A 12,729-nucleotide genomic window follows, 5' to 3' on the forward strand; every position below is an offset into this window, starting at 1 on the left:
ACCAACCCCTTGTTTGTTGTACGATCAATTCTGTAGTGAAACGAATCCTAAATGTAAGATTTGTGTTTAAAAAATTGTCTACCTACATAGCACCAGCCTCCGAGACGACATGAAGCCTACAGTGGCAAGGAAGCAGCCGCGGAAACATGAAGGTAAATTCTGCCATCTACTGCTTTGAAATGCAATGCGAGGATGGTATAACCTGCGTACAAGTATGAGATCATTACGTTAACCTCAGCTATAAAACCCCACAGCTATAAAATTACCTACCTGGTGCTTGAATCTAACAACAGTGTTTTGAGAAAGTGTGCGTTTCTGTTACTCTTGGTTTTAGAGATGTTTGGTTCAGGTACCCAGGTTCGTGTTTATGTTAGTAAATCCTGAAACGAATTAGTTTGTAATTTGTTAACAGAAAAAAGTAGGATATTTCAAGATCGCATTTGAATTTGGAACACAACAGGCTCACATAACAGCCACGCTATTAATTTTGTGACATATTGGTTTGCCTAATTTCCGATTAAACTTGAACGCAGCACCGGCATCAAAACAAAAGACGCACGATTCATCGGCGCAGTGTATCACGTGTTACAAAAGCACCAATGAGCTAACGCCGGCTCTGTACCCGGAAAAGGGATTTTCCTGACAGGTCCGTTGTGATTTTTTTGACAGTGGTTTTTGTAGCTTTGATCTTTGCGGATGTTTTCTGAATTCATATATAACTTACCATCGGCCTTTTAGCACTCTATGTCTGTCATTGAAGGCTACCGTTAGACCCATTTTCTGGTCAGTATTCAGTCATTATCCGGACATATGCTCTGTTTAGGCTCAGGCTGTATTAGCTGAGAATCTCTGGCGCTGTGACTCATTACTGAGTGAATGCATGCAGTGTTTGCAGTCTTGGGTAGTTACTGGAGAGCATCCCGCTCTTGTGTATCTGGGAACATCGTGTTCCCACATCTATTGCTAAACTTAGCTGAAATTGAGCTAATTACTAAAACTGCGCAGTTGGTGAGTGTACCTGGCATTTACTCCAGTGTTCAGGCACTTAACAGTTTTTATTTTGTGCTGCTGTACGTTTACTGTGCAGAGGCAGCTTACTGGTACAAAATATGATAATGACGTTTAATTATTGATAATGAAGGTGTCAGGCCGAGGGGTGTCGCTGCTCTTATTTGAAGTAAAGCTATGGTATTTAGAAGTTAATTCCCCTCACGCGTGCTTGTTTCCTAACAGCTTCACCCAGTCATTCCATGGCCGATCAGCATGAGTCCATCGATCTCGGTGGTCCTACAGTGGACTCGTCAGCAGCTGCAAGGCACAGCTGGTTCCCCAGTCCCCCACCACCCATCTATTCCTGTACCCTGACCCCTGAACTGGTGGCCAAGGCACGCGAGGAGCTCCAGGAGAAGCCAGAATGGCGTCTACGAGATGTCCAAGCACTGAGGGACATGATACTTAAGGTAGGGCAGAACAATAATCCAGGGAAGGGTAACTTACGAAGCAGAGGGCACAAATTTGAAAGCTTTCAAGTAATATTCGAGTGTACTTTTGGGAAAAATTTGAGAAGTGTGAGTAAGGAAACACAGGAAGGAAATCCACACTGTCTGCAAGATAACTGCAAAAACAAGAGTAAGACTGACTCTAATTTTCAGTATGAAATTTAAGTGTATTCATATATGCCATAAATAGCCTACATGCGATCGGAAAAATAATCAGTTCTTTTATTAGGCACTTTTCAGGGCATGTTTGCAGCACTGGGGCCTAAATTTCACCTACAATTTAATGGTGTTAATTTTCTCCACACAGGAAAGTGATCCGTTTTACCTCCTCACTATGAACGAGATCCTTTAGTACTTAAATAGTGAATTTAAATCTCATTCATTACTTTTGGTACATCTGCTGTGTATGGTTCATGCAAAATCTCAAGGCATCCCAGTGTGCCTCAGCTCGCCATTTGAGAACCACTGTGATAAAACATATTACTCAAAAAAAGAAATGCAAGTTTTATATTGTGAAGTAGTTTTTAGTTCCAGTTGTTTGGTTTTAGTCAGTGGTGAGATTGGTAATTTATTAATTTGTTTAACACAAATGAACTCACTTGTACAACCGAGAATTGGTTCAGTTTGCTGTATTCGCTTGCCAGTGGAATCAGGGCACAATAAAACCGTGTATGCACAGCACTGTTATCAGTGGCACCATGCCACGACTGACTGGCGTTGACTGGGGCCAGGCTTTTGGCATTCTGGATCCTGTTGCTGCAGCTTTGCGTGTCCATGAGAGCATCTGATCTTATTGTTCTTGGTGAAATTTTGACCAGACAGAGGCACCGAGTTGAGGCGCTCTAACCTGAACTTGTGTTACTCCTGCGGCAGCACCCTGCCCTGTGGCTGTTTCAGCAGGACAGTGTCTGCTTGACATACGGCCTGACACTGTCAGAGTAGAACAGGCCTTTCTGGAACAGAAGCAAACCCAGACACTTCATTTGCCAGCTTGCCTCCTGTTGAACTTGCCTGGGGCACACTGGGTCATTGTGTTCATCAGAGCCTGTAACCAATTCACAGCTCCAGGCCACATTCATGCAGGAATAGAGAGCAATTCCTCAGCAACAGATCCTGACTCTTATCCAGTCCATTTGGAGATGGATAGCTGCCTGTGTTGCATCCAGAGGAGGTTATATCTCCCATAAAATAGCCTGTGTATACATATATTATGGTCTTGGTCTATAAACTCTCCTTAAAACACAAACTTCCATTTGTTTTTGGATAGTATATTAACTTTTAATACCCTAAAAATATAAGGCTGATGTAATATTGTATTATTTGTGTTTTTGAACTTGGGAACACCTGCTATAGCCATTACAATGGTACTTTGAGAACTTTGGCAGGTGTTTCTGTTTTTGTCTGAGGACAGATTTTGTCAGTGCTGTCCCAAATATATCACAAAGCTTTAGACGTTCAGAGTTCAGATTTAAGGTTGTTCTTGAAGGTGGGTGTGGGGGTCTGATTCCACGTTATGTCCCGTTTCGCATCCTTTGTTTGTTTTTTTTTAATGTATTTGTAACTCTCCTACATGACGTTTAGGAAAAAATACAGCGTGTGATTGCACTGTTCAATATTCCACTGACACTATGACCTGTGACAAATGAGTATGGATATTAGCTGCACAGGTCCTTTGTTTTTCTGCTATAGTGTTTTGATAGCATTAAAAAGCAATGAATAAAAGTGTTATTGAACAAGGCCAAATTTCAATTGTTTGTCAATTAAAATATTTTTTCTTATGTGTTGCATTTCAGCAGCACTGTGGTCCATGTGAAGTGTCTTTGTTTGTCTTGCAGGCATTTTTTGACAGTTGTTGGAGTCTTAGTCTTATAGAAATATGGTCTGTAGTTTTGTTATTTCCAGCAATGAGGTGGTCCACCTCTGAATTCTTTCTTTCCTCTTCAGCCTGTAGCACAGTAGACTTAACTTAAAGTCCACACATTCCCACTGAAGGCTAAACGTAAATTTATTATAAAATGTGTAATGGATGTAAATCATTTTAAAAATAAGGTGTTTTTTTTTCCCTAAAGCGGTGGTACATGTTCTTTATTAGTGAAGGAAGAGTCCCAAAGGTTTGGTCCTTTGAACAAAGAAGGTTCAGGCGTGACTAAAAATAAACTGAAGTGCCCATGTTATCAGAATGAATGATCATTTCACTTGGTCCAGCAAGTGAAAAGCTAAATGGTGAATTTCTTTAGAGTTTAGTAATAGCAGTGACACCTGGCAATAGGACAGATTTGTTTTTGGTTATTATAAGGTCTTATTTTCAAGCAGTTTGACCTTACATTGATACAATTATTCTGACAACTTTTTTTAAAGATTATTTTAACCAGATTCTTTTGTAATGATTTATTAGTTCCACTTATGCCAGCTGGGGATTGGTCCGATAGGTACAGTACGGGGTGAGCCCTCCCTTAGAGACAGGCTGAAAAGGAGCTAGTTGAGGTGGTTTGGGCATCTGACCAGGATGCCTCCCAGGTGCCTCTAAGTGGGGTTTTCCAGTCATGTCCTTCTGGGAGAACACCCCAGGGTAGACCCAGGAGATGCTGGAGAGGTTCTCTCTCGGCTGGCTTTGGAAACACCTCTGTGCTCCCCTGGAAATGTTGGAGGAGGTAGACAGGGAGGAGTAGTACTGGGCATCTCTGCTTGAACTGCTGCCAGTGAAACCCAGGCTTGGAGAAGTAGTAAAGAATGGACAGATGGATGCTAACCAAGCTTAATTTAACCATTTTTCTCAGTGTTTTATTTTGTTTAGTCACAAGCCGTATTTTGTTTATTCTAGTTGTTGCCATTGATAACCTTCCCTCTTTTCTTTTTTTTTTTTTTTCCCAATTAACTTTTTTTTTCCTCTTGGCTCTGCAGGAACAGCCCAATCTCAGGACACGACTTGATGATGCCTTCCTGCTGCGCTTCCTGCGGGCCAGGAAGTTCGACTATGACCGTGCCCTGCAGCTGCTCCTCAATTACCATGCAGGACGTAAGGCTTGGCCAGAGGTGTTCCAGGACCTGAAGCCATCCACAGTGAAACGCGTCCTCGACCTGGGCTTTCTCACAGTGCTGCCACGGCCGGACCCCAACGGAAGATACATCCTCTGTCTGCGTCCAGGTTGGTGTTGGCTTCATCGTCACTGGAAAATTCACGCAATACTCGATTTATCTGATGCATTATTCTGTCAAACTCACACACGTAAATATTATTCTGAATGACTAATACTGACAATTTATCAAGGAAAAGCGTTTGCTCACGATGCACAATTACTCACCTCTAACTGTTTTACAGGAAAATGGAAACCAAATGATTACCCATTTGTTGACAATGTGAGAGCAATTTATCTGACTCTGGAGAAGCTGATTCAGCCGGAGGAAACGCAGGTGAACGGCATTGTTATTTTAGCAGACTACACCGGAGTGGGTATGTCACAAGCGTCCAATCCAGGCCCGTTCCTCGCCAAAAAAGTTGTGAGCATCCTCCAGGTATGACATCAAAAATCTAATGTTAGCAATAATGAGTATTATTTGATAGAGTCATCATCTGATGATGATATTCTTATGTCAAAGGGGATTAACTCTACTAGTTTCACCCTGAGAAGGTTGCTAAATGAATCACTACCTTAAAATGATTCTTATTTCTGTATATAGCAGTAAAAAATGGAATTAGTGCAACACTTGAGAAAAAAACTTGTCAGTCACAGCAGCTCCTGAACGCTGCCTGTGGAGTTTTGTCGTGACTGCAGTGTGTCTGATATTTACATAAGTACACAAAGCATGTGTGAATCATTTGACAAGGCCCAGCTGTGACTGTTTTCTCTTCTAATTCACAGGATGGGTTTCCGATCAGAATCAAGGCCGTTAACATAATTAATGAGCCGCGGATATTCAAAGGGATCTTTGCTATAATTAAGCCCTTTCTCAAGGAGAAGATGGCAGAGAGGGTAACTATTCTTGTACTCTTGTACTGTCTCTGACTCTTTTGTTTGGAACAAAGGCCCGCTTTGAATCGTGCGCCTCATTTTATTCTGTTTCAAACTGATAGTCTTTTTCATCTGTGAAACTGAAAAGCTAAGCACGTGTCCTTTTCAGAGAAATAAACAAAAATGGTCAAACAGAACAACAATTTTTCAAAATGGTATGGCGAGGCTTGTGTTGTGTTCATTAAAACACATAGTAACACATCTGTAATTAACACTGGGGTCAACAAAAACAAGCTGTAAATGCAACAGTGGCATATTATCAGTTTTTATGTTAATATATAAGCAAAAACAACAAAAAATCAGCAGGTACAGTCAAAATAAATAGATACTAGTTTGCAATAATTTGGATATAGTAAATGCACCTTTGTGTTCAAATTTGATTCTGTGCATGGCATTTAGTGGTCAGATTATTTTATTTTTCATTTTTGCTCACAAAAGTGGCTTCTTGGCATACAAAGGTTGGTCAGAAACACTTATCTCATTTACATATGGCCAGCCCCCATTCCAGGTCTTCTTCTTGGGCATGTGCAGACAGCTTCCAGTGTGAGTGCCATTTTTAGCTTGCTCAGTGGACGCCCTTTTTTGACCACTTTCACTGTCACTGGTGAGTCTGAAAGTCTCCTTCTAGGACCATGCTGTTCTCAGACAAAATATCCTCAGTTTCCAAGCTCAGAAGCAGAATGTCAAGTGAGAAATGAGACCAGGAGCATTCTCGTCATTTTTATTTCAACAGTGACTGGGTTGTGTGATGTCCTGAGGCGTGTGAGGGCGAACATCCAATGGAATCGACCTATACCGTGGTGCGTGCCAGCACGTTATCCGGTGCCAACATAGAGCACATTAAAAAGACAGGAGTTATTTTGGCCTGAACCAACACAATCTTCTCTCACCACCTGTCCTGCTTGCCAGATTTGGCTCACTGAAGCTTCATACACGTCCAGAAAATGAGAGTCAAGTTAACACTGCAGGAGGTTCAGCGTGCATTGCAGATGCATAAGTACAAAGGGACAGAACTAGACTTCCTCTGAGGGATCTAAAAAAAAATAAAAAAGCTGGGCTGAAAACAAAACAAACGAACAGAGGTGCACGAGAAGGTGTTCTTGAATGTGAGGTTGATTTTAATTCCTGAACCTTTTTCATAAAACATCTCAAGTATGAAAATGGCAAAGGTGAAGCTTTGTAGGAAGGTGAAAGTTGAAGGCAGTTACCTGATGAATCTAAAATTACATCCATCACATCAAATATTAAAGCTGCAGGTCGCTGACATGTCTTTGTCGTCTTCTTACACAGTACATCCTCCACGGTTCAGACCTGCGCTCCCTGCACCGGAACATCCCACGATCGGTCCTACCAGAGGAATACGGCGGCACTGCGGGCCAGCTGGACATGAGTGCGTGGTCAAGACTGCTGCTGGACTGCGAGGAGGAATTTGTAGTGGAGTTCTGCCAGCCGGATCCACTAGAGGGCGTGGTGCTTCCAGAGTCCATGCTCTTTGAAGGAGAGCAGGCCAGCGGGCATGATGACGACACCTTCAGGGGGCTGCGCTCTCAGCTTTACTACTGTTACTGATGTTTGCTGTAGTCGCAGAGCTCCCATCACTGAGAGGACATTTTCTGTTTCATTTAAGAAACACGTGTGTAGACTTTTACAGGGCAAGTTGCCAATATTATACATGATTTATTTTACTAAGTAAGCAGCACTTAGGTGGTATAGTCTACTGTTGTTCACATGTAGCCCAGCATTCAATCATTCATCTAAGGCAGCTCCAGGTACTGGTTAAGATGCTTTTTTTTTTTTATACATTGATGCATGTTCATTGATGACCTCTAAGAACTGATTATCGGTGGGGTTTATAATATTGGTTCACAACAGGTTTTGGTTGCCATCCATCCATCTTCTTCTGCTTATCCGGGGCCGGGTCACGGGGGCAGCAGCTTAAGCAGAGAAGTCCAGACCTCCCTCTCCCCAGCCACTACCTCCAGCTTGTCCGGGGGAACACCAAGGCGTTCCCAGGCCAGCCAAGAGATATAATCTCTTGAGCGTGTCCTAGGTCTGCCCCGGGGCCTCCTCCTGGTAGGACATGCCCAGAACACCTCACCCAGGAGGCATCCTCGTCAGATGCTCAAACCACCTCAACTGTCTCCTTTCGATGTGGAGGAGCAGTGGCTCTACTCTGAGCCCCTCTAGGATGGCTGAACTTCTCACCCTGTCTCTAAGGGAGACGCCAGCCACCCTTCGAAGGAAGCCCATTTCTGCTGGTTGTATCTGGAGATCTTGTTCTTTTGGTCACTACCCATAACTCATGACCATAGGTGAGGGCAGGGACATAGATCGACCGGTAAATTGAGAGCTTTGCTTTCTTCAGCACAACAGACCGGTACAGCGTCCCCATCACTGCAGCCGCAGCACCAATCCGTCTGTCGATCTCCCGCTCCCTTCTCCCGTCACTCGTGAACAAAAACCCCAAGGTACTTAAACTCCTCCACTTGGGGCAGGAACTCGTCCCTGACCTGGAGTTCGGCACTCCATCCTTTTTTGGCTGAGGACCATTGCCTCAGATTTGGAGGTACTGATTCTCATTCCCACATCTTCACACTCAGCTGCGAATCGTTCCAGTGCGAGCTGGAGGCCATCACCTGATGAAGCCAACAGAACCACATCATCTGCAAAAAGCAGAGATAATATTCTAAAATCACCCAGGTGAAAGCCTTCCGCCATTTGGCTACGCCTAGTAATTCTGTCCATAAAATTATGAATAGAATCGGTGAAAAAGGGCAGCCCTGGCGGAGCCCATCATCCACCGGGAACGACTTATTGCCGGCTATGCGAACCAAGCTCTTGCAACGGTTGTATAAGGATCAGTTTTGCTTGCCATTTCTCTAAAATCCTATTTTAAGATCGGGGACCAAATCCACAGTCCTCCTTTTGTGTTTAGCTAGGGTGGTGCAGTGGTTAGCGCTGTTTCACATTGGCAAAAGAAAAGTGGTTGGATTGATTCATTTAGTTTACAATTATAATTTGTCTCCTAATGTTTCTCTCTTTAATTCACATTCCACACGGAGATATCCTCACATATGAACTTAAAACCTTCAGGAGTCTTAGGCTGGGATACTTTCTACAGTATTGAAATGGTCTGCTTCAGGTTTGTTCACAGTACTAGAAATACTCCTGAAATACTATTTGATTTCAGTGAGCGTGCTGCCAGGTTAGAGCGTGCAGGCGGCAGGAGACATGATGCCCACTCACAATTTTATCTGCATTATTCACACATTGCTGCAATCTGACATCACTTAGATTTTGTACCAGGGAACTGGCAGTTTAAAGACCAGCCAGTTTGCTATTAGCGTGCATCACACACAGTCTTAAGTGCCAGAAAAGCCCCACGCTGCAATGCATGTTTGAAAATGGCTTTTTTGATATTGGACCTTCACTGTTGAGTAGCACAGAAACGCTGCCTGGGGATGAAAATGCTGTAACTCTTGAAGTCATCCTCTTATTTGGACGATTGAGCAATGAAGGCTCGTAGCCCCTCTGTATCATATCAAGACTGTGGATTTTGTCCTTAATCTTTGATAGCAGGCTCCCTACAGCAAGGGAAAATCTGCTTTCCGTGTACACATTTTTACCAGTTTAACAGCATTTGAAGACAGATGGGGATATTTGATATTTTTGGCTGAGAAATAATTCTACAAATGCTTCTTCAACTCACATTTCCTAAACTTTGTTTAGCGTCCTTATACTTGGTGTTACATTGGCCATTAGTGCTCAGTCTGCATGGTTGCATTGCCCCACGATTCAGTAGGTTTCTGCGTGCGCTACCATCTAGTACATTGCCTTAAATGATGTTGGATTTGGTTGACAATTTTGTGTGCACCAAAACTCATGTTTGTTCTCATCAGGACTTGTCTTACGTAAGAGTGATTATACTTCATCGCTATAAAGTCGGCATAGGCTGCTGCTGTAGCTGAGAGAAAGGACAGTGTAATAGATTTACCCGAAAAAGATTTAGCCAAATATGTAACTCATAGAGTATATTTCAGAGCCTTTGTTTAGCTGATGGTTAAGTTTCCTGGCTTGAACCTTTTAAGAGGATTATCTTTTAAGTTCAGATAATCTGCCTTATGTTTTATTTTTTTGAAACCCGTTTGCCTGTGTTTCATCACACAGTCTTAACACAGGGCCGTTCCCCATCGCAGGGGTCACATGGGGAAATACAGAACACTGAGGCCTGACTTTACAGACCTCCAGTTTGCCAAATTGTACATCAGGCCATGTTCAGAAATGTGCAATAATGTTGCATCTGTTTTCTTGCGGTAAAGCTAACTTGCTTTTGTTCAGTCTTTTGTATTTTTATTTTAAGCATGTCTGACTATAAGCTGTGTTGTGTTGCAGGATATTTGTTGTTGTGAAGACAGTAAAGTAAAAGCCAAACAGAGAACATGCTATTTGTGTCTTGTTTGTTATGTGGATGCTGTTGTTGGCATGCTGCAGGCTCTAGGGAAGTTGCGGGTATTTTCACAACATAATTGCATCTGTCTTGAGCTGAGTTTCCCATATTGGATTCATGGGTCTCCAAAGACGCCACAAAAGCAGCGCTGGGAGAAGCATTCTGATCTTTTGCTTCGGTGCACTAACTTTAGGACAGTGAAGTACTCCATTGCTTGTAATCAGAAAAGAACATAAAAAGTGCTAATTTTTCTTCTCAGATTGCCATTATATTTACATTCATATTTTTGGAAAACTCTTAACATTTGAGAAGCATTTTGAAGTTTCCGTTCGTCTGAGTATATTATTATCAAGTTGTCACATGATTTGTGCCAGACTGCTGGTCTTTCAGTGTGCAACAGTTCCCCGGAGGAACTGTCAATCAGGTGAATGCTAGAGTACCTGTATCTGTCCAGTGTTTCGACCTCCACGACCATGACGTTGATTGGCATAGTCCCAGTTTTTTTTCCTTCAGAAGTCAGCCAACGAGGCGATTTCATCCCGACCACTCAACAAAGTTCCTTACCAGATTCCTGTGCTCTGATTTCCACCCACCCTCAATACACCCAACCAATGCAGTGTTGTCAGAGTTATCTACCTGTTGCAGCATGCTCCACTCCCACAAGGCTGGTAAGCAAACTGAAGAGGATCGACACTGCATTGGCATGAGCTCAAAGTTGAGAATATTCAAAGTACAGTACTGTAATTTAGGTAAAGTTTACTATTAATTTTCTCTGAAACCTTACAGTTCATTGGGCTGTGAGCTGGAGGGGAAAGAGTGAGGGTAACCAGAATCCAGTGAAATATTTGCGTCACCTTATAAAGTTTGTTATAACATTAATAATATAGACAATATCAAAAATAGTTGTCAGAAAATATTTTTTAAGTTATTATTATATACTTAACTGTAGTGTAAGAACCACCAATTAATATATATTTCTAATATTTCAAAAATCGAAGTGGATTGATTAGTAAAATAGTGACAAATGCCAGGATACAGAAGACTCTCGTGTTTCTAAGCCAGTCGGCACCCGTACCGTAATATGCGTAAGAACGGTGCAACAACATTGTAGGTGCGGCTGGGGTTGCGGCTAGCTTGACTATGACTTCGCATGTGAGGGCTCACTGAACTACTGCGAGAGACAGCTGAAGGATATTGACGACAGGCGGAGCAAAATGTTTTAGTCCAGCAGGGTTTATGTACAGAGAGCACTGTTGCAAGACTTCTAGAAACCACATCAATGAGTGGAAACTTACATCAAAGCACACTTGCACACTGTTTTTCAAACCAAAAAGGTTGAAATGTCAACCATATGGGCAGCAGCTGGGTCTAGATGGTCAGCAGTGAGTGAACTTTCAAAATAAAATACATATTAGACCTTTAAAATGGTACCTCAGAAGTAAATGCTACTTGTTCCTTACAGCAGAGTACATTTTTTTTGGACATGTTTAGCGACAGTAGAGCAACACTGAGGATGAAGATGGCATTTAAATATGCATTAGGCTACTGTACCATAACTGGTTCTTAATTTTTATTAGGTTAGTCTGGGATTTATAGATTTAGTTTATAGAATATATGTATTTTAGACAATAATGAAGTATATCTTTCAGTAAAGTAAAATAACTTGTGGCTTGTGAGCCTGGTCGTTTGCTGCTGTACCTCTGCCATCTGGAACGAGAACACAGAACTCATTAATTTCTTCTCTCTTTCATAAGATTTTAACTTTATTTTAACTCTGCACAACCCACACTGTTATTGTTGCTCTGCTGTTTCCATGACGCTGAGTGAGACAGTTAAAGGGGCACTGCTCTGATTTTACATATCATGCTCAGTTTAGTCATTGAGAGATGTGAAAGCAGTTGGAGCTTTCAAAGGTTACAAAAAAATATTTGAAGTTATTGTTTTTTATTGATTGGTGCGGATGGAGCTTGAGTCTCTTTCTGTTTTTAGGTTATTAAACTGCAGAGAAGTGTTGACTAAAAACAAAACTGAGAATCTGGCAATAGTTTGACAACACTTTAGTACTGAAGATATGTCCACACTCCACTAAACATCTGGTTAAAAAATATTTTAGTTTTTGCACACCGTAAATTTGTTTTTAATTCATTCCAAAAGCTAAAATGCTATTTTCTATAGCTTATCACTTGTGCTGTTATTTAATCCATTACACCGGAACCATAACTAGGTTTTAATGCACCATAGTAATATATTTTTCTGTTATAGTTTTGCATTTAAAAAAAAATATATCTGAATACTTAAACAATGGCATACATAATTTCTGACTACCTGGATAGGACAACAAGCAATACTTGAGAAATCGGTGGGCTGGGACCACACCTGCATCTTATTTTTCATTTATTTGCTTGGGTAGGTGCCTCAGATGCAAAGGTTATATTAATACGCTGCAGCTGCATTATGGGGGAAGATGAAATTCAGTAATTTAACCGTTTGAGCCATTATGAAAGTGCAGTACTAAACTGGCCTGTAGAGTCATTTTAATTTTCTCGGACACCCAAAGTAGTGCCAGTTTATTAGGTGCTTAAACGAAAACACATGCAATGCAGTGCACCGCTCCGCAGACTACATCACCCAAAACGATCAGATAAAAATATCAGCTGTCTCAACACCAAAAGCTGAAGCCGGGAATGTTTGTATGTCTACATGCACAATAAACTCTAGACAGTTTACATCACTGATAATCCTTCCACGCAGTATTTACTTTAAGAAATAGCAT

General features: G+C 41.8%; 1 protein-coding gene across 4 annotated transcripts; it reads left to right on the top strand.

Annotated features, from left to right (window-relative positions):
* Window positions 1-129: 129 nt before the first annotated feature.
* Window positions 130-7,513, top strand: ttpal (tocopherol (alpha) transfer protein-like). Of its 4 annotated transcripts, none has more exons than XM_039604265.1 (6): window positions 130-152; window positions 1,234-1,460; window positions 4,401-4,644; window positions 4,819-5,012; window positions 5,360-5,470; window positions 6,800-7,513. In XM_039604265.1, the coding sequence occupies exons 2-6, from the start codon at window positions 1,251-1,253 to the stop codon at window positions 7,076-7,078; spliced, it is 1,038 nt and encodes a 345-aa protein (XP_039460199.1). In that variant the 5' UTR covers window positions 130-152; window positions 1,234-1,250; the 3' UTR covers window positions 7,079-7,513. The 4 variants fall into 4 exon arrangements, with proteins under 4 accessions (XP_039460199.1, XP_039460196.1, XP_031581592.1 ...); XM_039604262.1 differs by lacking the exon at window positions 130-152 and adding an exon at window positions 583-646; XM_031725732.2 differs by lacking the exon at window positions 130-152 and adding an exon at window positions 646-783.
* Window positions 7,514-12,729: the final 5,216 nt, after the last annotated feature.

This window comes from Oreochromis aureus, linkage group 20 (genome assembly GCF_013358895.1).
Source record: "Oreochromis aureus strain Israel breed Guangdong linkage group 20, ZZ_aureus, whole genome shotgun sequence".
NCBI classification, from domain to species: domain Eukaryota; kingdom Metazoa; phylum Chordata; class Actinopteri; order Cichliformes; family Cichlidae; genus Oreochromis; species Oreochromis aureus.

Bases quoted from the DNA above. Each gene is read 5' to 3' on its own strand.
- ttpal (XM_039604265.1), top strand. From the start codon at position 1,251: ATGGCCGATCAGCATGAGTCCATCGATCTCGGTGGTCCTACAGTGGAC. The intron at 4,645-4,818 runs GTTGGTGTTGGC...ACTGTTTTACAG, and splicing joins CATCCTCTGTCTGCGTCCAG to GAAAATGGAAACCAAATGAT. The intron at 5,013-5,359 runs GTATGACATCAA...TCTAATTCACAG, and splicing joins AAGTTGTGAGCATCCTCCAG to GATGGGTTTCCGATCAGAAT.